Source organism: Dipteris shenzhenensis, chromosome 14 (genome assembly GCF_047967505.1).
Source record: "Dipteris shenzhenensis isolate YYH24624 ecotype China chromosome 14, Dip_SZ_1.0, whole genome shotgun sequence".
Lineage (NCBI taxonomy): Eukaryota > Viridiplantae > Streptophyta > Polypodiopsida > Gleicheniales > Dipteridaceae > Dipteris > Dipteris shenzhenensis.
Window position 1 is genome coordinate 43,779,112 of NC_141609.1, and position 26,723 is coordinate 43,805,834.

The 26,723-nt window shown below is 45.7% G+C and overlaps 1 protein-coding gene across 1 annotated transcript in view; it reads left to right on the top strand.

The window, feature by feature from the left end:
• Positions 1 to 26,723, top strand: part of LOC147894679 (callose synthase 9-like) — a 433,662-nt gene that overhangs the window by 191,712 nt on the left and 215,227 nt on the right. Inside the window, exons 20-23 of the mRNA XM_087384939.1 lie at positions 19,358 to 19,446; positions 20,223 to 20,304; positions 20,412 to 20,575; positions 20,698 to 20,818. Of these exons, the coding sequence (XP_087241065.1) occupies positions 19,358 to 19,446; positions 20,223 to 20,304; positions 20,412 to 20,575; positions 20,698 to 20,818 (456 nt within the window). The remainder of the gene's footprint in view (positions 1 to 19,357; positions 19,447 to 20,222; positions 20,305 to 20,411; positions 20,576 to 20,697; positions 20,819 to 26,723) is intronic.

A 26,723-nucleotide genomic window follows, 5' to 3' on the forward strand; every position in this document is an offset into this window, starting at 1 on the left:
GCTACTCCTTTTAAGTAGATTGCAAGTCAATTGTACAAACTCAGGAAGGATCAGATCTTGAGACGGTGTGTGCTTTCCCACGAGACACAATCCATTCTTGAAGAGGCACACATTGGCATAGGTGGAGGGCATATGGCCTCAGATGCTACTGCTCAGAAGATCATGCGTGCGGGGTTATGGTAGCCCAAGCTCTTCCGCAACTGCCATGCTCATGTGACCCAATGTGATTCATGTCAACGGAGCAGGCCCCAAGCCTACAAGGCGCAAGTACCTTCCTCTCAAACCATTCACTCCGTTGGCCCCCTTCTATCTTTGGGGATTGGATTTCATTGGGCCCATCTCTCTTGCCACACGCCAAGGGAACAAGTATGCTCTACTTGTCACCGACTATAGAACCAAATGGGTCGAAGCCAAGGCAGCCAAAAATTGTACCATGTGGTAGTCACATTTCTATATGACCAGATCATCTCTTGGTTTGGTTGTCCTGTTGAGTTGATGAGTGATAGAGGATCTCACTTCCTCAATGACACCATTGCTGCCCTGGTTCACATGTTACAAATAGTTCACAAATTTTTATTTCCCTATTACCCACGTGCCAATGGTCTAGCTAAGAGATCAAATCAAACAATGTGCAGGATCATGCATCATCTTTGCCTCAGTTGTTTAGCATATTGGGATGACATACTTCCAACTGTTTTATTCGCCTACCGAATGGCTTACAAGGCGAGTACTGGGTATTCACCCTTCGAGCTGGTCTATGGGCTGGACAAAAATGACAACTTTGAAGCCTGCACAATGAAACACTTGTGGGATTTGGAGGCCCTAGCAGAGCATCGACGTGAAGCAATCTTCGCCCAAGAAGTGTGGCAGAAGTGACAGAAAGCATGGCATGATCGGAACCTCCGGAAGAGGGATTTCAAAGTTGGTGATTTAGTATTGTTGTATTCTAGTAAGTTTCTCAAACACAAACCTAAGTTTGTAAGTGGTTGGACATGCCCATTTTTCATTGCCAAGCTTATCCCAAGTGGAGAAGTCTACTTGGCCACTTTGAAAGCAGACTCCTATCTACACTAGTGAATGGGTCACAGGTCAAGAGATACCATGTTCAATGAGAAAACACCCTCCTAGTCCTTGTATATACACTCTTGCCCTCTCCCTCCCCAGTGACACCTTCTCTTTTTACCCAGTGCCACTTTCTCTCTCTACATGGGTCCTCTTTTCATCCGGTGCCACTTTCTCTCTCTACATGGGTCCTCCTCTTTCCACCAGGTGCCACTTTCTTTCTCTACATGGGTCCTCTTTTCATCCCGTGTCACTTTCTCTCTCTAAGTAAGGCCTCCCCTTTTCATCCCGTGCCACTTTCTCTCTCTAAGTAAGGTTCTCCTTTTCATCCCGTGCCACTTTCTCTCTCTAAGTGAGGTCTTCCCTTTTCATCCCGTATCACTTTCTCTCTCTAAGTGAGGCCTCCCCTTTTCATCCCGTGTCACTTTATCTCTCTAAGTGCGGCCTCCCCTTTTCATCCCATGCCACTTTATCTCTCTAAGTGCGGCCTTCCCTTTTCATCCCGTGTCACTTTCTCTCTCTAAGTGAGGCCTCTCCTTTTCATCCTATGTCACTTTCTCTCTCTAAGTGAGGCCTCCCCTTTTCATCCCGTGTCACTTTCTCTCTCTAAGTGAGACCTCCCCTTTCCACTCCCGTGTCGAATCTCTCTCTTGAGTGCGGACTCCCTTTTCACCCCACCTCGTGTCACCTTCTCTCTCTAACTAGCAACTCCCCTTTCCACCTTGGTGTCACTTTCTCTCTATAACAAAGTACTCACTTTCCACACAGGCATCACCTTCTCTTTCTAGAGGAATATCTCTTGCCTGTAAGGGAGGGTCCATGGCGCCATTAGTAGCCTCCTGAGGTAGAACTAGCTCAACAACCTTGACTGGCACCCAGTGGGCGACGATTGAAATAGGACGTGCTGAAGGTCCCGTTCGCACTGTAAACGAAGGTCTAGGATGAGAGGCTGTAGCCGATAGTCCTGGGCAAGAGGTGGAAGGTCCAGTAGCTCGAGAAGTGGTAGGATGTGCGGTAGATCGTGAAGTAGGTCTAGTCGAGGTGGTGTTATGAGGTGCTACACCTGACCATCCCAAAAACGGCTCCAATGGAAGATAAGAGTCGATGGTACACATGAGGGAGGCCAGGGAATTTGAGGAAGAGTGAAAACATTGATAGGCTAAAATCTGCAAAAAGTTTTTTGTTACTATTTATATTGGAGGGTGGGCACATAGTTGTGCACATAGCTAGTGGGTGTTAGTTTTGAGTCTATGAACACTCTCATCAAGAGATCTATACTCATGTAAATATTTTTTTGAGATTGTAAATATTTTTTACAGGGACTTATGGGATATGATGATAATGCAGTGTGGTTGTTGCAGCAGGGTAATCCAGAGCATGACATCCAATGTGCGACGGTGTTTTGTTACGGGATGACATGTGCTTCTTGTGATTGTCCCAAGCCATATGTGTATGGGCATTTTTTTGTTGAGGGCGTCTTGTCTGGTGGTAGTATAGTTCAAGTAGGCTGCTTTAGGAGTTCAGTTCACCAAACCATTGAGTTGAATAGGAGGTCCTACATTATTGAGTCTATGAACACTCTCATCAAGAGATCTATACTCATGTAAATATTTTTTTGAGATTGTAAATATTTTTTACAGGGACTTATGGGATATGATGATAATGCAGTGTGGTTGTTGCAGCAGGGTAATCCAGAGCATGACATCCAATGTGCGACGGTGTTTTGTTACGGGATGACATGTGCTTCTTGTGATTGTCCCGAGCCATATGTGTATGGCCATTTTTTTGTTGAGGGCGTCTTGTCTGGTGGTAGTATAGTTCAAGTAGGCTTTAGGAGTTCAGTTCACCAAACCATTGAGTTGAATAGGAGGTCCTACATTATTTAAGTGATGAGTCCAAGTAGAACGAACTAACTGTGTCACTCTCTATTTTTCTCAGTTGTTGCCAATCAATTCTTGTTGCTTTGATGGAGGTCCTTGTGGAGGTTTAGATGAGGAGGATCTTCCCGAATGTATCTTGCATCTAGAGTTTTTTGAGGAGGAGGACTTCATGTGAATGGGCATTGAATCACTTGGAAAAGATTTGATAGTCTTTTGAGCTTCTGTCACCCTTGTTTTCCACTCTCTCTATCTTCTTTTTTTGCTTGTATCAACGTTTGACCATCCTCCTCCATAGTGATGGAGGAGAACAAGCCTAAGCAAAAACTGTGGAAAGAGAAATCTTTTAGGCCTTTTCTTTCTTCTCTTCCTTGGGAAATCTCTGGCAAAGTGCCCAGGGGTCCTACAAATCCTACATTGATCCTACCAATCTCGACTCTCTGCCTGAAGAATGAGCCATCTGGATGCTTGAGGATGACGTGGTCATCCATGATGTTAGGGTCAGAGACAATGTCTCTAACACGTGGTAACCCGTCCGACCTGACTACCTCTGCTGTTGAGGAAGGCATCCCAGGGAGGGGGGGATCTCGACTCTCTCCTAGCGATCTCGACTCTCTGCCTGAAGAATGAGCCATCTGGACGCTTGAGCATGACGTGGTCATCCATGATGTTAGGGTCAGAGACAATGTCCCTAAAACGTGGTAACCCATCCGATCTGACTGCCTCTGCTGCCGAGGAAGACATCCCAGGGAGGGGGGGATCTTCTAACTTATGTGTGGTCAATAAGGGTTCTGTGTTGGTTAGTGTGACCAGGTTTGGTGGTAGAAGGTTTTATTAGGTATGAATGAGAGATTCATGGGCTTGATTGAGAGATCAGTGGAGTGATTTGTGGATCTGGAGGTGCCCTCCTTTGGGGCACATGCATTGTATCAGTTGCCCTTATAAGGGCCTCTCCACTCTTGAATAAACTACTCTATTTGCTCCATTTGCTGATTCCTTCTTGCTGTTCCATCACACAGGGTCAAAATCCAACAAGAAGGGTGTCAAGAAAATCCTCTTGGAGCTCAGTGCCAAAGGACTGGCTTGAAGCACTATACCTGCTGCATCCGGGGAATAAAAAACAACCTGAAAGAAACCTTGACCAAGCAGATGAACATCTGTGAGGTGCCCTATGATGTCTCGAGGTATAGTGGTGATGAAAGAAAAGTGGTAGGAAACCTAGTGAAGAGCCTATGCAACTGAAGACACAGGACAAGTATGAAGCAACTCTTTTTCATTCCATGGTAATGTTTACCGGTTCAGCATGCATGGTCATGCCTCAGCCAGGAGTAATGTTCATGAAAGCAAAAGGAGAGAAAAAAAACAACCAGCAATCACCATAATTCAATTAGCTCTGCAGATGAGGTTGGGACTCCCTATGGGATCGGACTAGCAATATGGGCTCCAATAGAAATAGAGCGGATGCACAACGCCTAGAGCATGTACCCGGACCACAGTGACTTGAGATGATACCCTCAACAAGCCACAAACAAGCACAAAGACACGAGGAAGACTCTCAATTGAGATGGCACGAACGACACGATAAACAAGACACAGTCAGACGGGAACAATGCACATCTATGGTACCACAAGCGATAGGAATGAGCCACAACTCTTGCAGATCATCCAAGATCTTTCAGACCTCACTTGCCTTTGAGATTGTGTGGGAACCATGTCTAGTTCTAGATCATCAGTGCACAATTTGATGTTTGTCATTGTCATGTTCTGTTCTTAGTTCCATTCCAGTAGTCTCTCACCTTGTCTTCATGGGGGGGTGTTGGAATATGAAGCCAAAGTGAGTCAAAAATGACTGTATTACTATCCCCCTGCTCCTCCTACCCCCGCTCCCCCTACCCTGCCTCCCTTCCCCTCCCCCGCCCCTACCTTCTACCCCTCCCTTTCTCCCTCTGCCCCTTCTCAGCCTCTGCCTCACCACCTCTATCATCCCCTCCCCCTCCCCTCCTTCCCTCCCCCTCTCCTTCTTCCCTACCCTAGCCCCCCTTGCCTGGCCCCCCCCCCCCGCCACCCTCCCCCCCCCCCTCTTCAACCCCTCTAGGAACAAGAGAGAGATTTTCTCTCTCTGGCAGCAGGTTGTCGGATGGGACAGAGCATCTTCATATTCGTGTCGGCCATTCCACCTTGATTGATGAATGGGTTCCCATTCAGCCAATTCTCGACCGCTTCCACCGGCCACAAAAACAGTTACCTTTTTCCAAAGACGAGCTTCAGCAGCTCAAGGTAGATTCAAAGCATGAGTATGCCATCTCACTCTTTGCTCGCATCCACGGTTCCCACCCTTCCAAGCTACAGGCTAGGGATTGGATGCTTCCGGCTTTACCTGGAGATGAGGGCAACGGTGGGAAAGTTGAGTTTTTTCTTCCAAACAAATGTAGAAAAACATTCTCCAAGGAAGGGATGAGAGAGAGAGAGAGAAAGAAAGAAAGAAAGAAAGAAATTTTATTAAAGGTCCACGGAAGGCCATACATGGCCTATGGGACACAAAATCATCTGAAAGGGAAATACATCATCAACGATGCGCCAACTAGGTGGCCTCATCGTAATACAGCTAAGATGCCAAAAATGGCTACAAAAATCCTAGATACAAAATGAAATGAAATAGAGTACCAAAAATGCCTAGATACAAAATGTAAAATATGAAATATGAGGAACATCGTCTTCCCTAAGGGGTCTGTGATCCAAAGAAATGATGGAAGTCATGGCCATCGACCATGCCTCCTGCCATGAGTGTGAAGATCTGGGCAAGTGTCAAGTGGGCTGCTGGCGGTGCCAAGTCTCCATGGAGCAATCTCCTCCGAAAATCTGCCATCATCCTCCATCGTCTAGAAATAAAGCGACGGGTACGGCCTCTGTGTAAGATCATCCTGCGGTGCTGCCGGATCATGTCATATGTACATCCTCGGGGTGGAACCATCGGTGCTCTCTGGCAAGATGGGCTATCTCTGTGCTCATGGTCCTGCGCCTCGTCCTGCTCCTCATGAATAACCAGGTCTCTGATAGGGATGCGACGGTGCTCTCTGAGGAATCTCTCTCTGTATCTGGTGATCTCCCTGATGAACAACGCTAAGCAATACTGATCCTCATACTCCATAATCCGAGAGAGAGGTCCAAATCCGTGCCCAAATAAACAGTGAAATCTGCCACGGATCTCATAATATAAAGGGCATCTGCAAACAAAGTGCTCCTCAGTCTCCACCTCCCCCATAGTGCAACAAGGGCATATCCTAGTCTCTCGCCTGGGTCTATGTCCGGTAGCTGTACGACGCATCCTGCCGGCCTCAACGTCTAATATGTGGGAAGATACCCTGAGCTGGCCCAAGGCAATCCTGAGTGAGTGCGACATATGAACGCCGATATATCCTGGGGATATGATGAAGCCATCCTCTGAAATCCTGAGAAAATGGTCACGATATGTGGCCATCTTCGTAGGAAGCTCCATGGGATGAACCCAAGTGCGAAACGTGTATAGCTGCAACAAATCTGCCCTGATAACCTGACTGAGCTCATGTCGAGTGAGAGGGAGGCGAGGGGCATCTATGCTATATCAAAATGGTTGCAGCCTATCCATATCCAAGCCCAACGAGGTGAGCCATGTGAAGAGTGTGTGGTACCAACAAAAAGTATGACCTCTCTCCGCAAACATCTGCGAGGATGTCAGTGCTAGCCACGGTAATCGTGCTCTGCCTGCTGCTGAGTCTCCGAGCGCCCTGATCCTATGCAAGTATGTAACTGACTGAAATGCTGCATCTAGCGCTAGGGGTGTAGCTCCGAACTCTGCGAGCATAATCTGATGTGGTACCGTGGGCTTCGCTCTGATCAATCTAGAGCACATGATGATCTGTAACCTCTCTACTCGTCTCCAATCTGCAACACTGAGATCTCCTGCCCAAAAGGGGCTAGCATACATGGCTGCAGGTCTCACCAACGTATCGAAAAGTAAGGACTTCGTGTCGGGATGCTGAAAATGTGACTATGCACACTGCCTTTCGAGAAGAGCCAAGGCGGCATACCCTCTACTGATCCTATCTCGTGCTGCATGCGTCATGGTGAAGACTGGAACTCTAAATGTGGCGCCCAAATATGTATACTCCCTGACTAGCTCCACCTCCTGCCCATCAAATGTGAAAGAGAACTCGCCTCTCCTATAAACCTGGTATGACGTGTTGAAGACCATGACTTTGGTCTTCCCAAGGTTTACAGACAACCCTCTGTCTTGACAAAAGCTGTGGAGTGCATGGAGATGTGCCTGTAAACCCTGCTGGGAGGAAGAAATAAGAACCATGTCATCTGCATAGAGGAGAATCGGTATCGTGGATCCTGCCAGTAAAGAACCTATACCACCCATCGTCTGTATGTACATCTCTAACTCATCGATATAGAGACCAAAGAGTGTCGGAGACAAAGGACACCCCTGCTTCACCCCTATCGTACTGCGTACTTCCCCCGACAGCCCCGCCCGTGTCCTGACTCTACCTGTGACTCTCTCATACAAGGCCATGATCGCCCATTGAATCTCTCCACTGAATCCCAAGTCACGAAGTTGCTGGAAGAGTCTGAAACGCGGCACAGTGTCAAATGCCTTTCTGAAGTCCACGAAGCAACAATAGAGCCGTTGCTTACGTGACTTCGCCTCCTCAATCAAAGCCATGAGTGTGAAGATATGATCTAGAGTCGAGTACTCTGCACGAAATCCTGCCTGCCCTCTAGCTCTCATGCCTGTCGCCTCGGCATGGTCATTTATATGTCCTTCTAGAATGGTCGCATAAATCTTGGCCATGACATGGCCAATCATAATGGTCCTGTAGTTCGACGCCTCCAAAGGATCCCCCGACTTGTGTATGGGTACTATAGTATTTTCTAGCCAACTAGGTGGAAGACCTGTACAAATGGACTCGTTAAAAAGACGGGAGAGGACTGTAGCTAAGGCATCAGTCCCATGGATTACATACTCCGCTTGCAATCCATCATGGTCCTTAGCTCTCCCAGTCTTCAAACGATGAACTGCTGCTCGGACACTACTGGATGAGAATAAGGCAGAGGAGGTGGGTCTAGGCACATGGGATAAGTCGATCTGTGGCTGGTCTGGAATATCATATAAAGTGGAAGTATAGGCAAGCCAAACCTGCGGGTCTGTAAGAGGAGTTTGAGATTTCAAGCGAAGGAATTTCTTCCAGAATTCCTTGGAATCACAGCTGAAAAGTAAACTTCTCAGCTCCTCATTCCGGGCTAGAAATTGGCACTTTTTGCGTCGCACCAAACGCTTGTAACTCTCCTTGGTCTCAATGAGGAGGGGAGACTTCTCCTGTGTCTCAAGGCGAAGCTTCCTGCGGAGTTCTTTACACTCCTCATCATACCATCCATTACAAGGCACAAGACCGACTGGTGGAGGACCGGCGGATGTGTGGCAAGTGACGGGGAAGGACTTGTGGGCTGCCGAGATGATGGAGGTATGTACAAGGTCCCACCGATCCTGTGTGGAGGGTAGGGCATCGAGAAGGTGCGGACGGAGAAGACTACTCAGGTGCTGGCTATAAATATCATCGAACTGGTGGTCAAAATGAACCTCATAGTATGGCTGACGCTCATGATGTCTAGAAGGGGGGGCATGAGGAATCTGGGTAAGAATAAAGTGCATACATGCATGATCGGCTGAAGGCATAAGAGGGTCGACTGTGAGGTTATGTACAAAAGGGATTAAAGTCGGGGGACCCAAGACGTAATCAATGACGCTCGTACCACCACCCACGAAGGGAAAACATGTGGCTGTGGATGAATGCGGCCACTGTCAAAGTCCATTATACATGACCATGCCATGCGATGAGAGAAGCTCCAATAGGCGATGTCCCTGATCTGTCACCTCTACCCCTCTATCTGAAGATAAGCGTGGAAAACCCTCATCTGGGGCAGCTGGAACTAAGACTGGATCCTCAGCAAAGTCCAAAATCTCTTCCTGTCTGTCTGATGTCCTCACGTTGAAATCTCCTGAAAGGATGACCTCTCCGCGGCGTGAGTACTCCAATACATCGGCTGACAAATCCTCAAAAGGTGACTGTCCTGGTCCATCTGAGGCATAACGAGACTGTCTCGGGGGAAAGTAGCATACTGCAATAAACAAGTCTCAGGGGGGGTCTCCTGATCCGTACCCAAAGATATCTGGCCCGATGGTCTCTCCTCATGACTGTGAATATCGATCTGAGATGCTCTCTATAAAGAACTGCCACACCGCCAGATCCTCTAACTCCTCCTGATCGTCCAGTCTGCTGTCGAAAGATAGACTCCCAGGCATACCCTGTCACCTGCGGCAAGCCTCTCTCTGGGCTTTCATGGGTCTCTGTAAAGAAGATGATGTCCTGATCAAAAAAGGCCTCTCGTAAGTTGCCAGGTTGAGCTGTGAGGGAACCATTACAGTTCTAAACTGCGAAACTCAAGCTATCTGGCAGGCTACATGTCCCATAGGCCTCGTGTCGTCAACTGTGGGCTCCAGCCGGTCTAGATCGAGAGAGAGAGAGAGAGAGAGAGAGAAAGAAAGAAAGAAAGAAAGAAATTTTATTAAAGGTCCACGGAAGGCCATACATGGCCTATGGGACACAAAATCATCCGAAAGGAAAATACATCATCAACGATGCGCCAACTAGGTGGCCTCATCGTAATACCGCTAAGATGCCAAAAATGGCTACAAAAATCCTAGATACAAAATGAAATGAAATAGAGTACCAAAATTGCCTAGATACAAAATGTAAAATATGGAATATGAGGAACATCGTCTTCCCTAAGGGGTCTGTGATCCAAAGAAATGATGGAAGTCATGGCCATCGACCATGCCTCCTGCCATGAGTGTGAAGATCTGGGCAAGTGTCAAATGGGCTGCTGGCGGTGCCAAGTCTCCATGGAGCAATCTCCTCCGAAAATCTGCCATCATCCTCCGTCGTCTAGAAATAAAGCGACGGGTACGGCCTCTGTGTAAGATCATCCTGCGGTGCTGCCGGATCATGTCATATGTACATCCTCGGGGTGGAACCATCGGTGCTCTCTGGCAAGATGGGCTATCTCTGTGCTCATGGTCCTGCGCCTCGTCCTGCTCCTCATGAATAACCAGGTCTCTGACAGGGATGCGACGGTGCTCTCTGAGGAATCTCTCTCTGTATCTGGTGATCTCCCTGATGAACAACGCTAAGCAATACTGATCCTCATACTCCATAATCCGAGAGAGAGGTCCAAATCCGTGCCCAAATAAACAGTGAAATCTGCCACGGATCTCATAATATAAAGGGCATCTGCAAACAAAGTGCTCCTCAGTCTCCACCTCCCCCATAGTGCAACAAGGGCATATCCTAGTCTCTCGCCTGGGTCTATGTCCGGTAGCTGTACGACGCATCCTGCCGGCCTCAACGTCTAATCTGTGGGAAGATACCCTGAGCTGGCCCAAGGCAATCCTGAGTGAGTGCGACATATGAACGCCGATATATCCTGGGGATATGATGAAGCCATCCTCTGAAATCCTGAGAAAATGGTCACGATATGTGGCCATCTTCGTAGGAAGCTCCGTGGGATGAACCCAAGTGCGAAACGTGTATAGCTGCAACAAATCTGCCCTGATAACCTGACTGAGCTCATGTCGAGTGAGAGGGAGGCGAGGGGCATCTATGCTGTATCGAAATGGTGGCAGCCTATCCATATCCAAGCCCAGCGAGGTGAGCCATGTGGAGAGTGTGTGGTACCAACAAAAAGTATGACCTCTCTCCGCTAACATCTGCGAGGATGTCAGTGCTAGCCACGGTAATCGTGCTCTGCCTGCTGCTGAGTCTCCGAGCGCCCTGATCCTATGCAAGTACGTAACTGACTGAAATGCTGCATCTAGCGCTAGGGGTGTAGCTCCGAACTCTGCGAACGTAATCTGATGCGGTACCGTGGGCTTCGCTCTGATCAATCTGGAGAACATGATGATCTGTAACCTCTCTACTCGTCTCCAATCTGCAACCCTGAGATCTCCTGCCCAAAAGGGGCTAGCATACATGACTGCAGGTCTCACCAGCGTATCGAAAAGTAAGGACTTCGTGTCGGGATGCTGAAAATGTGACTGTGCACACTGCCTCTCGAGAAGAGCCAAGGCGGCATACCCTCTACTGATCCTATCTCGTGCTGCATGCGTCATGGTGAAGACTGGACCTCTAAATGTGGCACCCAAATATGTATACTCCCTGACTAGCTCCACCTCCTGCCCATCAAATGTGAAAGAGAACTCGCCTCTCCTATAAACCTGGTATGACGTGTTGAAGACCATGACTTTGGTCTTCCCAAGGTTTACAGACAACCCTCTGTCCTGACAAAAGCTGTGGAGTGCATGGAGATGTGCCTGTAAACCCTGCTGGGAGGAAGAAATAAGAACCACGTCATCTGCATAGAGGAGAATCGGTATCGTGGATCCTGCCAGTAAAGAACCTGTACCACCCATCGTCTGTATGTACATCTCTAACTCATCGATATAGAGACCAAAGAGTGTCGGAGACAAAGGACACCCCTGCTTCACCCCTATCGTACTGCGTACTTCCCCCGACAGCCCCGCCCGTGTCCTGACTCTACCTGTGACTCTCTCATACAAGGCCATGATCGCCCATTGAATCTCCCCATTGAATCCCAAGTCACGGAGTCGCTGGAAGAGTCTGAAACGCGGCACAGTGTCAAATGCCTTTCTGAAGTCCACGAAGCAACAATAGAGCCGTTGCTTACGTGACTTCGCCTCCTCAATCAAAGCCCTGAGTGTGAAGATATGATCTAGAGTCGAGTACTCTGCACGAAATCCTGCCTGCCCTCTAGCTCTCATGCCTGTCGCCTCGGCATGGTCATTTATATGTCCTTCTAGAATGGTCGCATAAATCTTGGCCATGACATGGCCAATCATAATGGTCCTGTAGTTCGACGCCTCCAAAGGATCCCCCGACTTGTGTATGGGTACTATGGTATTTTCTAGCCAACTAGGTGGAAGACCTGTACAAATGGACTCGTTAAAAAGACGGGAGAGGACTGTAGCTAAGGCATCAATCCCATGGATTACATACTCCGCTTGCAATCCATCATGGTCCTTAGCTCTCCCAGTCTTCAAACGATGAGCTGCTGCTCGGACACTATTGGATGAGAATAAGGCAGAGGAGGTGGGTCTAGGCACATGGGATAAGTCGATGTGTGGCTGGTCTGGAATATCATATAAAGTGGAAGTATAGGCAAGCCAAACCTGCGGGTCTGTAAGAGGAGTTTGAGATTTCAAGCGAAGGAATTTCTTCCAGAATTCCTTGGAATCACAGCTGAAAAGTAAACTTCTCAGCTCCTCCTCATTCCGGGCTAGAAATTGGCACTTTTTGCGTCGCACCAAACGCTTGTAACTCTTCTTGGTCTCAATGAGGAGGGGAGACTTCTCCTGTGTCTCAAGGCGAAGCTTCCTGCGGAGTTCTTTACACTCCTCATCATACCATCCATTACAAGGCACAAGACCGACTGGTGGAGGACTGGATGTGTGGCAAGTGACGGGGAAGGACTTGTGGGCTGCTGAGATGATGGAGGTATGTACAAGGTCCCACCGATCCTGTGTGGAGGGTAGGGCATCGAGAAGGTGCGGACGGAGAAGACCACTCAGGTGCTGGCTATAAATATCATCAAACTGGTGGTCAAAATGAACCTCATAGTATGGCTGACGCTCATGATGTCTAGAAGGGGGGGCATGAGGAATCTGGGTAAGAATAAAGTGCAGACGTGCATGATCGGCTGAAGGCATAAAAGGGTCGACTGTGAGGTTATGTACAAAAGGGATTAAAGTCGGGGGACCCAAGACGTAATCAATGACGCTCGTGCCACCACCCGCGAAAGGAAAACATGTGGCTGTGGATGAATGCGGCCACTGTCGAAGTCCATTATAAATGACCATGCCGTGCGATGAGAGAAGCTCCAATAGGCGATGTCCCTGATCTGTCACCTCTACCCCTCTATCTGAAGATAAGCGTGGAAAACTCTCATCTGGGGCAGTTGGAACTAAGACTGGATCCTCAGCAAAGTCCAAAATCTCTGCCTGTCTGTCTGATGTCCTCGCGTTGAAGTCTCCTAAAAGGATGACCTCTCCGCGGCGTGAGTACTCCAATACATCGGCTGACAAATCCTCAAAAGGTGACTGTCCTGGTCCATCTGAGGCATAACGAGACTGTCTCGGGGGAAAGTAGCATACTGCAATAAACAAGTCTCTCAGGGGGGGTCTCCTGATCCGTACCCAAAGATATCTGGCCCAATGGTCTCTGCTCATGACTGTGAGTATCGATCTGAGATGCTCTCTATAAAGAACTGCCACACCGCCAGATCCTCTGACTCCTCCTGATCGTCTAGTCTGCTGTCGAAAGACAGACTCCCAGGCATACCCTGTCACCTGCGGCAAGCCTCTCTCTGGGCTCTCATGGGTCTCTGTAAAGAAGACGATGTCCTGATCAAAAAAGGCCTCTCGTAAGTTGCCAGGCTGAGCTGTGAGGGAACCATTACAGTTCCAAACTGCGAAACTCAAGCTATCTGGCAGACTACGTGTCCCATAGGCCTCGTGTCGTCAACTGTGGGCTCCAGCCGGTCTAGATCGCATAGCTCCTATCAAAAGTCTGCCCTCTCTGATCACGGCCCACTTGCCCTCACGACGGGCAACATCCCTCTGTGCAATGAGAGAGAGAGAGAGAGAGAGAGAAAGAAAGAAAGAAAGAAATTTTATTAAAGGTCCACGGAAGGCCATACATGGCCTATGGGACACAAAATCATCCGAAAGGAAAATACATCATCAACGATGCGCCAACTAGGTAGCCTCATCATAATACCGCTAAGATGCCAAAAATGGCTACAAAAATCCTAGATACAAAATGAAATGAAATAGAGTACCAAAAATGAAAGAGAGAGAGAGAGAGCTGTGTTTAGGATAGTGGTGCAGAGGCCTATCACATTTTGATTGTGTTGACAAAGGATGAAGATAAACTACATTTGAGAGAGATCCTCTAGTAGACAGGGTGATGACTGAAATGAGCATCTGTTTATGATGCAGCACATGATCACTTTTGTGACAAGTGCAGAAGAAAGCAATGATGTGTGGTATGTTGACTCAGGTGCGTCAAACCACATGACAGGTCATGCAGAATGGATGCAAGATGCAAGGAAAACGGAAAGACCAGGATTTGTGGAGACTGGTGATGATACTATACATCCTATTATGCAGATTGGTAAAATTCCTTTGTCTATGTAGGATGGAAAAAAGAAATACATGTATGATGTATTTCATGTCTCGAATATCACTAAGAACCTGGTTTCTGTTGGTCAACTGGTTGAGCAGGGCTTGCAGGTCAGATATAATCCTCATGGATGCTTTGTTGAGGATATGAAAAATAAAGGTCGCTTGATAGAAAAAGGGAAGAAGAAGGGCAGGATGTTTACGCTAGATGCGGACAAGCTGAATTGAGTGCAAGAATGTTTGCACATGGGATCAGTGTAGTTGCAGATATTGATATTTGGCATAAATGCATTGGTTATGTTAATGTATAGTAAATAAATGCAGGCCCAAAATATTGTTGCAGGATTGCATAAGTTCAAGGTTGCAGAAATGCATAAGGTATGTAAAGCGTGTCAATTTGGAAAACAGGCAAGGAAACCATTTCGTAGACATATTCAAGAGAGTAAGAGGCCATTGGAATTAATCTACTCTGATGTGTGGACTACTAAAGCTGCATCTATTGGAGGCTGTCATTATTTTATCACTTTTATTGATGACTACAGCAGAAAAGTTTGGGTGTATTTTATGAAAAAGACAAGTGAAGTGTTTAAGCATTTCAAAGCTTTTAAAGCTATGGTTAAAAAAAGAAACAAGCTTGCAAATAAAATGCCTAAGATCAGATGAAGGGGGAGAGTACCTCTCAAATGAGTTTGCAAGTTTCTTGCAAGAGCATGGCATAAAGCAGCAATATTCATGCAGTCATATCCCACAGCAAAATGGACTTGCAGAAAGGAAAAAACAGGCATATTGGAGAGGTATCTCGTGCCATGCTCAATGAAAAAGACTTGTCATATTATTATTGGACTGAAGCAGTGTCTACAGCAGTCTACATAATGAACATGACTCCCACTACAGCAATACATGGCATGCCGCCAGAGGAGAGGTATACTGATAGGAAACTAGATATTTCTCATTTGAAAGTTTTTTGTTGCATTGTCTATGTTCATGAGCCAGATGAGTTGAGATCCAAGTTGGATCCAAAAGATGAGAAGTGCATCTTTATTGATTATTCTCTGCAGCAGAAAGGATATAGATGCTATAACCCTTCTACTCGTAAGTTTACAGTGAGCAGAAATGTTAATTTTGATGAGATGAGCAACTGGTATAAACCAGTAAATGTGATTGATGATGTAGATGCACAAAATGGTAATGCTGCACAGAATTCACAGCAGCCATCACAAAATATTAGTGGACATGTAGTATCCTTTAGCTGTGGTTCACATACTTCTCCATGGACAGGCAGATTGAGATCAGGAGGATCTCCTCAAAGCAATGCAGATAGTGGTATGCAAGTATCACGAAAAGAAAAAGAGAAAGTAGATCAGCCCATGGTTGATGTGAATGCAGGTTACTCTTATGTGGATGGTGAATCTAGTGGCTCAGAACAGAGCCTTGATGATAAGTTGGGTATTCCTTCTATTGTTACACCTGGAGTAAGGAAAACAATGAATATTTTGAGAGCACCTGGTAGTGAGTCTATTTTGCGCAGGTCTACTAGAGCTAGGTATCCTGTGGATAGGCTGAAATATGATGGATTTACATGGAGTAAGGAAGACAAGGGATGTTTTGAGAGCACCTGGTAGTGAGCCTATTTTGCGTAGGTCTACCAGAGCTAGGTATCCTATGGATAGGTTGAAATATGATGGATTTACAGCCATTCACTATGTCTATATGGTCAAAGTGATACATGAACCAGAACCCACTTCTTTTGAGCAAGCCATGGGAAAAGAAAAATGGGAGAAAGCCATGGATGAAGAAATGGATGCCTTGGAAGCAAATGCTACATGGGAATTGGTGCCTTTGCCTAAAGACAAGAATGCAATTAGCTGCAAGTGGAGTTATAAGATGAAGCACAATGCAGATGGTTCTATGAACAGATACAAGGCAAGATTAGTTGTCAAGGAGTATGCATAGACATATGGCATTAATTATGAAGAAACATTCAGTCCGGTTGCAAGGATGGAAATCGAAAGAGCAGTCATTGCTATGGCTGCATCAAAGGGATGGTCTTTACATCAGATGGATGTAAAGAATGCTTTCTTGCATGGTGATTTGCAAGAAGAGGTCTATATGGAGCAGCCACCAGGTTATGTTCATGCTGTTCATCCTGAGTTTGTTTGTAGGTTGAAGAAAGCCTTGTATGACTTGAAGCAAGCACCCAAAGCATGGTCTGACAAGATAGGACAATATCTTGTCACTATTGGCTTTCAGATTTTCAAGGCAGATTTCTCACTTTATGTGAGAAAAATAGAAAAAGGCATTATGCTGCTTGTCATTTATGTTGATGATTTGATCATCACAGGTGATAGTAATGAAGATATTCTTCATGTGAAAATGCTATTGAAGCAGAAGTTTTAGATGAAGGATTTGGGAGAGCGATTTGGGAGAGCTGCGTTACTTCTTGGGCATTGAGGTGATTAGATCCACAAGTGAGATATGGCTCTTGCAGAGGCAGTATGGATTGGACATGTTGTCCAAATATGGGATGACATGCTTTAAGCCTATTTCAGTTCCTTTGGAGCAGAATGTGAAGTTGAGCACAGATGCAGGTGAGCTTCTGGAAGACCCTACTATGTACAGACGCATAGTAGGAAGTTTGATTTATATGAGTATATTACCAGGTCAGATTTGAGCTGCTATGCTGTTGGGTTGGTAAGTCAGTTTATGCAGGCTCCAAGGAAACCACATTTGGATGCGACTAGATGCATACTGAAGTATGTAAAGTCCACATTGCAGTATGAACTATTTTATGAGACTAGGGTTCAGATACAGTTGCATGGATACACTGATGCTGATTGGGTTGGTAGTATTTTTTATAGACGATCTACAAGTGGATATATGTTCTCTTTTGGGAGTGCTGCAGTCACATGGAGCAGCAAGAAACAACCTACAGTTGCCTTGTCGAGCACAGAGGCTGAGTACAGAGGTGCAGCAATGGCTGCGTGTGAGGTAGCTTGGTTGCATAAGCTACTTTATGATATGCATCAGTCTACAGATGGGCCAGTTGTCATTTATTGTGACAACATGAGCAGTATACACTTGGCAAATAACCCAGTCTACCATGTTAGAACAAAGCACATTGAGGTGCATTATCACTATGTGCGGGAGAAGGTTCTAGTAGGTTTTATTGATCTAGTTTATGTCAGCACAGAGGATCAAGTAGCTGACATATTCACGAAGGCATTGGATGTAGAGAAGCTGCGTAAGTTCAGAGACCTACTTGGTGTGTAGGAATTGGGATTGGGCTCAAGGGGGAGTGTTGAGATATCGAGCTCCACTCGTGATATGCCAGGGTGACAATTGTGCATTTATGTCACCGACTTGTTAGCTGCACATGCAATTGTTACACCGTTCATAAATAATAGCTGGATGACAGCTATCTTTATGTACTCTAGTTAGTGGCTCAGTTAGTATGCCACCTTAGTTAGCTGAGTTTGGTTTGAGACCCACATATAGGATTCACCTATTCTTTTGTACTTAGAGTTCTTTTAGCTTTCACAACTAAGAAGAGGAAAACTGTTTTCAGCCTCCACCTTTGTGTATATTCCCCCATTGTGTATGTGAGAAAGCTGCAAGTGAGACTCCTTCCTTCTCTCCTACTCTCTTCACAAGGAGTGCATTTAGGCGAGGACGATTTGGAAGGGTGTTGCTAGAATACTTTACATTTTTCATAGAGCACCCTTCTTCATGACCTGGGGATCAGTTGCTTGGTTGTCACTCACTGGTCCACAGGCTTTCTTCGAGGGACATGACACGGATACAACTTTTTCTGTTCGACGACACCTTGTGGAGTCATGCTCCCTCCAGAATGTTCCGTTTACTCCATTCAGAGCTCCCCACGCTTTTGTAGACACATCTTGGGAGATTCTGTCTAGTATTACAGCATGGCATATTTGGAGAGCTAGATATACTGAGGCTTTGGAGGACTCCCAGGTTCACCCTTCTCAAAGTATGGCCAGTATCTGGGCAAATACTATACACATTTTGATGGCCATTTGGGCGAACATACAGGGAACCTTCAGGACTGCTACTGCTAGGAGGGTTGTTTTTCTCAAAGTTTGGAAGGATTGTCCTTTCTTCTCTGACTCTCCTTTTCAGGGATGAGGTGGCATTTTCAGTCGCCACCTGAGATTTTTGTTTGCTCATTCTGAGCTGTTTTTTCTCATGCTTGACATGATGTACTCCCACACTTAAGCTTGCTCTGCGGCTTTTATTCATACTTAATGAAGTACTTTTCTTGAAAAAAAAAAAAAAAAAAGAGTGTACTAGGTGTCTAGGGGGTGTTTTATAGTCTAGTGAGTCCTAGACATTCCACGTGTCATATTGGGAGATATCCCATAGACATTGTGATTTTCTAGAGTCTAGTGGCACACTATATAGTGTTGTACTTGTCTTGAGTCTTTTCACATCAGTCAACATCAAGCTTTATATCATGTGAGTATTTTGGTTATCATTGCCTAGCACTTGTTCTTTCCATTATGCTTTCCATATTTCCATTCCGTTCCTAGTTCCTAGTTAGCTTGGCATTCTCCTACTGCCATGTCTCTTCAATTACATTATCCTTTTTACGATACTATAAACTGGTTGATTTTTATTTAAAGTGCTATGAATGGAGGATCTATATTTAAGATAGGATGTTTCTCCATTGGATCATTGGGGAGTGATTGACTTGGGACCATGTTCCAAAAAGAATTGAAACGTGTTTGGGGAAAGAACTGCATCGTGTTGTTTCAAAAAGGGGGACACAAAGAGGGGCAGGGACACAAAGAGAGGCTGTGTCCAAATGTTCAGGAAGCTCTTATAAAATTTAAAGAGGAATAAGAACACAACAAAAAAATCCATATGCCATCATATGGAAATCAAATAATAAAACTAACATTACTGCCTTGTCACTGGAGCTTTTGATTTAGGTAGCAAATACATAACTGATTGCAAATCTACATAGAAAGGCAACAGGCAATGCTGGAATAAACTGCATGTAAACTGCTCTTATGCAAAGGATTTTATTTGCATAAAATCTCTATCAATATTTATAAGACTTATTTCATTATGATGACTTAACAGATGTTTAAAATGTCTATAGGAGGAAACAAAGATCGATGCAACAAGATTTTCCCCATATTGGAATGAGATTATCAATTGTCTTCGACTGGAGGACTACATCACAAATCGGTATCTTCTTATTACTTGGTGGAATTTTGGCTTTATGTCGTAAGACCTCAAAAATCTCTCCTGCAAACAGTTTTATGAACCTTGGACACCTTGGAAGGATAGATTGATACTTTGAATCTTACTATAACGTCTTATTCACAAATTTTAAGCTTTCATATTGAAGCCTGCCTTTCTGAAACCTTATACTGATGAATTTAAAGGAATGCAAACAATGAAGAGAGAAGGTGCAGTATGGACATGTGTAAGAGAGTACAAGGTAAGGCCCGGAATTGAATTTATCCAACAGGCCACCAAAAGTAAATTTATGTTCTTCATGGTGACAAGAAGAACAATACATATGAAAAATCCCCTACCATCTAGGCCTGATAATCCTAGCATTGAAGCAACGTTCAAACCATTATAAAAGGTTCGGAAGGCATTTGGACGAGTGTAAAATGATATCAGTACAATCTTGAAAGATGATAGCCAATATAAGGGATCTGAACCATCCTGAAAATTTTATATTCCAACAATTTTTATTTTGATATTTGAACAACTTGACATTTGGCTGCTAATGTAAAAAGAAGTGTCTGGTGATAGTCAGGAAAAAACTCTACTAAGGTCTACAAATGGAGCATTTAAATGGCTCTTGATAATAGTATTCATCTGTGTAGCAGTGAATGAACTGAATTTTTGAAAGGTACAAATTTTGAAATACAGGGATCCGCTTTAATCTTACAGGTAAGATAAGACTAACTTTTCCAACTGCATGGTTTGACTCTATGTCTATCTTGCAGAGAAAAAGATTTGCTTATGATGCCTTCAAACAAAGGAGATTTACCAATTGTTCAATGGCCACTTTTTCTACTAATCAGTAAGGTAAGTAAGGTTATTTCCTGAAAGTAATTCACAGCAACTTATCATGGCAAGAATGGAGAGCTGGGTGAATTTCACCTCCTCTTATTTTTGAATTTCATGACCTACAGGTATTTCTTGCAATAGAATTGGCCATTGAGCATGAGGGTTCCCAAAAAGATTTATGGGAGACACTGAAAAAAGACCAGTACATGACGTCTGCTGTTGACGAGATGTTTAAGAGTCTGCAGAAATTGTTACTTCTTGTTGTAGCTGATGAGCCAGGGAAACAAAAGTGAGTGTAGAAAAATGCTATCTTTGTAATAAAAGGATAAATCAAGATTTATCTAACAAAGTGTTGATCCTTTTGATTTCACTTGGTCTGATGAGCTGGTAACCCCATTGATATGGCTGTAGGGTTCAAAAACTCATTGCTGCTGTAAAATACACAATAGAAATTGGAGCATTTAACAAAGGACCTCGAGTATATAAGCTCGAGTCTTTTGTTAACAAAATTATAAAATTGACGTCATTTCTTGTAAGTTTAAATTTTCAGCCTTCAAACTATCGCTTGTATGTCTTTTATTTTGGTGCTTGTCAACTGCATCAAAGTAGTGGAAACTCAACAATTATAATAAGTAATTAGCAAGAAAACAGCTCTTTTCAAATCTAGTTTGCCATCATGGGGAAGTTAAAACTCAATCTGCCCATGAAATGACGGCATGTGGAGGTGCATGGAGTGGTGGGTCGCAATCCTAATCAATATCAAGAAACAATCAATAAGGAGGAGGATCAATATCACCTCATTCCATACTTTGTGAATAAAAAACAATGATGCAGTTTCATACCCTGAGGATTTCTTGGATCTGTCTTGGGCTTCTTGAGAATGTCTAGTACATCTGTTCCCTCTCCTTGCAATATGGGTAATCTCTTGCCAAATTTGTGCATAGATGCTGTGTCCTCGATATTTTAATGCTAAAGAATCTTTCAGATATTTTACAAATTTGTAGATGCTAGATTGGTTCTTCAATGGGGAAGAGCACCCACTATACATATTTTTTTCTTCACGAATCATGAGTAAGCAGAATGAGAGCAATAGTGTAGTGCAGCAAGGGAGACAGATCAAAGCTTTTGCGAATGGCTCATCCATTCGGTTGGCACTCCTTACGAAAGAGGTGGCCATCAATGGATCGTGTGAGTATGGTTTTGGTGCTTATCATTGACACCGCTGCCACTTAATACTCGTTTGTGCTGTGCCTGCACCATCACAGGTACCATAGTCACTTGCACCACTGTGCGATCAATTGCACTAACATTTCATGAGGATTAGTTGGTTGTGATGCGCAGTCCATGCATCCCACACTAGAGGCCTTAGGCCGCTGGTAACACCTTCAATAGTGATCAGGCCTCCCCCAGATAGGTATCTAGGGCCAACCTCAAATAGGTATCCAGGACCAACCTGAAAGAGGTAAGATTCTATGGTGATGCATCCAAATAAACTGAAGTGCTATCAGCGACGATGAGCTCACTATCTGTTGGCTCCTCATCCTGGCTAATGGGAATTTTCAAGGAAAAATAGCTTAGATTTGAGCAAAAGGCTTATTGCCTCTAACACTAAGTAAAGAAGAGGAGAAAGAGAGCATCCCTATTGAGCTAATCTAGAAATCTTTAATGTGTCTCCTCCCTGCACCTCTAATGAGAACATAGGTGTGGGTTAATTTGTGTGATGAAGCTCCCACGAATCCAAGAAATTGGAATCCAAGATGGAAAAGGGTACCCTTCAAGAAACTTCAATCTACTTTGTTATAGGTTTCTCAGAGGACAACAATACATTGACAAGTATCTTGGAGCACTCGAAGGCCTCCCAAAAGAGAAGATATTATGAAAGACACTCCATCCATGGAAAACCCATGTCTATATGTTATGAATCAACATTCAAAGGAAGGGCTGAATTGAGACCTGGTTGTCTTGAACGAACTGTGATCAATAGTGTAATCAGCCGCCTCCTATGAAGGAGTTGTGACCAATAGTGTCATCAGCCGCCTCCTACTGACAAAAAGGGCTATCTGCCCATTCTCTCTGAAAGAAGCTCCTCCTGTTCCTTACAAATCTAGATTTCCCTTTCATACTAGACTAGATGCCCTCAAAGTATGCACAATGTTTGATTATATAATGTCAAGGTATCCCCTTTATCTTTCTCTTCTTCCCTCTTCATGTCAAAATATTCCCCATGGCTGCATGCCCCGGTCCTCCATAGGCTCCAAAGTCCCCATTGGTGCAAGAGTATCAATGTTGAGGTAATGCACACAAATTCCTTGCCAAGGCCTCCTGCAAGGATATAGTGAAGATTTGATCCAAGTCCTCCCTCTCTAACACACAGGGGACCTTTTCTTTTTAAGAGCAGAAAGGAGTTTCCTATAATCTTCATTTTACATGGTGTTTGTGTAACATTGGAGAATGATTGCCTTGATTATGAGGCGTGATATTGTGTGAGCATTTCATTCTCGTCGATTGGGGGACAATCAGCTGGAAGGGGCAATGATCCACATTGAAAAATAACACATCCAGGCCATGTGTCCTTTGGGTCAGCTATTGCATCTATCACACCAGTAGAATCACGATGTCTCCCAGAGGGAGGCATCCTATGAGAAGTGGAGAGTGGGGGATTCGTCAGAGAAAGAGAAGTTTGTTGCATATCTCTAATGTGGAAACCGTGAGAGAGACCTATAGCAACAACATCGAAGATAGAACACATACCCAAAGTAAGATTCAAATCAAACCGGCTAGCCTTACGAGTCACATGCTTTGATATGGGCTGCAAGGAAAAAAGGCACATCTCGGCACTTCGAGCAAATATCCATGGATGATTCATGAGGCCTGCAGAGGCAGGAGGTTGCCCAACAAAGCCAGCAAATAGTGAGGTCTCACCCAAAGCTGTATGGAGGGAAGATGACACTAGAGAGTCAAGTGGCAGAAGTGGGTTGCCTACAAATCTCTTTGGGATGGGATGATATGAATGCATTTGTGATAGTATCCGTGATAGGGAAGACTATTAAGGCTACCACATGAGGAGAAACTGGCACAGCTGGCACATGTACGGAGATAAGAGGGAAGATGACCGACCACAATTGATGGGAGATCTTCTCACCACCACTGCTATAGGAAATGAGTGAGGTGTGGTCCACATGTGCAATTATCGCTCCCTTCATTTGGGGACAATGGTGCAAAAAGTAGAGTCAGCAAGAGACATGAACTCTTGAGGTCTAGCCGTGAAACTTGAATTTAAAGCCAAACATATATCCTCAGAGAGAAATAGTGACCAGGGGCAGAGTAAAGGCGAGCAAGAAAATATCTAGCAAGAACCTCTTCTATGTGCTTCCCCTCTATGATCTTGCAACAATTATGGCCCCTTCTACGGCCTTTGCACTGAGAGAGGGATGACATTAGCAACTGGGATTCACCATAAGCGGTGAGGTACACCCCCGAGGCCTTGAACGTTCCAACTGACAATCCTCATCTGCAAGAGGAGGAGGCCGTATTGCAGATTGCCACCGATTTCTATGCCTCCCTTCTTACAGGAGATCCTGACACTCAGGCCACAGATGATGCTAGAGTGGTTATTTAGCGACACTTACCTGGGTTGGTGACGGGGGATATAACTGTCTCACTTGATGCACCCTTCACCAACGTAGAGTTCATGACTGCTCTCTTTGACCATCACAAGGGAAAGTGTCTTGGTTCAGATGGACTCAACCCCTTATTTTTTATTACTTTTTGGGATCAGATCGGGGATCACATTACTTTATCCCTACAAGGTATATGGGACTGGGGTGAGATGCCAAAATCACTTACGGAGGATCTCATTCATTTGATTCCAAAAGGGGGTTGCAGGAATTTAGTGTCTCAGTGGAGACCAATTACCTTATTGGGTACCTTGTATAAAATCCTAGCTAAAGCTATCAGCCTTACTCTGCAATCCTTTCTCCTAGATCTTATCCATGATACGCAGATGGGCTTTGTGCATGGCAGGAGCATCTTTGACAACATCTTCTCATTTTGGGAGGCTTCAGATTGGGCCATGCATAATGGCCACAGGTTGGCTATTCTACTCTTGGACTTTGAGAAAGCTTATGAAAGGCTAGACTAGGGCTTTCTGGAGAGCACACTCACTCACTCTGGTTTCTCGGATGCATGGATCAGAGGGGTGTCAGCCCTCTTCTTATTGGTGGAGTCAGGGGGGACAGGTTGGAGATTACCAAATCAGTCCGTCAGGGTTGCCCCTTAGCCCCCTTTCTGTTCCTATTTGTGGGCTGAAGCTATGAGCTATTACATTAGAGCTCAAGCTGGTATTGTAGGGCTCAGGCTTCCTTTGAGGCACGAGGATGAGCTCTTAGACAGTGAGTTGGCAGATGATATGGCTGTTGTTTTGGATGCCACTCCACAGACACTGACTTCATTCAGGACGGAATTAGATTTGTTTTGCATTGTGGCAAGTGCACACATTAATTGGAACAAATCCAATGGCTTTTGGATTAGTGAGACGAGGACACTCTAGATTGGGGGAATGACATAGGGTTCACTTGGATTCAGAGGGGAGTCTCCGTCAGATATCTGGGATGCTCCCCCTCCCTCCGCCCTCCCTCTCCCCCGCCAGCCCCCCCGCCCCCTTCTCCTCCCCCGCCCCCCTCCCTCCCCCATGCTCTCCCCCCCCGGCTGCTCTCCCCCTAAGGTGACCCCCTCGAGAAAAAAAAAAAAAGAGTTAAAAAAAAAAAAAAAAAAAACCTCCTCCCTCTTCCTCCCTGCCCCCTTCCTTCCTAACTCAGCTCCCCACGCCTCCCCCTCAGCCTACCTCCGTCTCCCCTCTCTCCTCCCCTCTCTTTCTCCTTCTTCCTGTCCCTCTCTTTCCCTTCCCTTCCCCTTTCTCCTACCCTCTCTTTCTCCTTCTTCCTGTGCCCGCGTTCAGGGTGTCCTAGGCAGTAGTTTCACGGACGGAGCTTTTTCAATGTTGGAATTGGCCTTTTCACATCGATTGGTGAATGGATCCCCATTCAGCCAATCTCCGCCGTCCACCTCCATCGGCCGCGAGAACCGTCATTTTTTTAGAAGACGAGCTCCAGCAACTCAAGAAAGATGTGGAATTAGAGGACTCCACATCACTTTTTGCCCGCTAGAGACTGGATGCTGGCGGCATTACCAGGAGACCTCGCCCCTCGACTTTTGGGACGTGGATTCTTCCAAGTGGTTTTTGACTCCCACGAGTCCACAGCCCTTGTTCTCAAAGCTAATCCCCTGGCTTTGGGTTCGAGGAGGATCTTTCTTTTGCCCTACACCTTGGGCTTTGATCCGGTCGAGGGGGACAGGCAGGTCACATCACTATTCATTAGGTTTCCTGGTCTTCCTCAGGTCTACCATTGACTGCTTGCCACTATCGAAGCCGCATTCGGAGTGGTCACAGAGATCCCCTCCCTTCTTGGCATGCCTTCTTCCTCGGCAAAGGCAGTCAGTGTAGACGGGGTGCCTCGTGTTAGGGTCATTGTCTCTAACCCTAACATCTCAGATGACCACATTATGCTTCAACATCCAGACAGCTCTCTCTTTTGAGCTCCCTTACCTCAGGAGGACACTTTTGATCCTATTCAAACAAACGCCTTTCACACTCCAGAGGTGGATGTTGCTGCAGCCCCAGACACTACAGTTCCACATCAGGAGGGGCCTTTAGATCCACCAGCCCCAGTCACTTTGGTCTCTGACCCCTTGGTTTCTGGCCACGAGGGGACTATAGGTACTTCTTCCCCGCAAACTGTTCCTGCTAGAGTCCGGGCAACCGAGAAAGTGCAGGCGCAGATGAGGGCTCCTAATTCCTCTTCACCCTAGCCACAGGCCTCCTCAACCCCTAGCTCTAGTTCTGCTGATAGAGGCCTGGCAGGTCCTTCTCCTCCATCTTCCACAAGTGCACGTCTTCTTCGCACTCCTTGGCTAGACTTGCTTATCAGGAATTCTTTTTCGGCACTGGCAGATTCGGCAACTTTCATGGATGATGAGGAGTTTGTGCCCTCCACCTTAGGGGTCCTGGTCATTGGGATTCCTTCTGACAGGGCCTCCCTTTCAGCAGGTGTGGGGATCCTTTCACCTGTTGAGTTTCCTGGCCTCAGCAGGTGTGGGGATCCTTTCACCTGTTGAGTTTCCTGGCCTCAGCAGGAGTGTTTCGGCCCAGGGGAAGCCGGTCTCCTCTACTAGGTTGGGTAAGCCTTTCCATCCAGCATCCTCCTGTCAATGAGGATAGTCAGCTAGAACATACAGGGCCTAGGCGAAGTTCCACACCATTGCCATAGGCAGTTGATCCGGAACCAGCTTCATCTAGGCGTCACTGGAGGTGCTATTGATATCCTTTTTATCCAGGAACACAAGATGGATGCCAGTGATTGCTGTAAGTCTAGCAAACT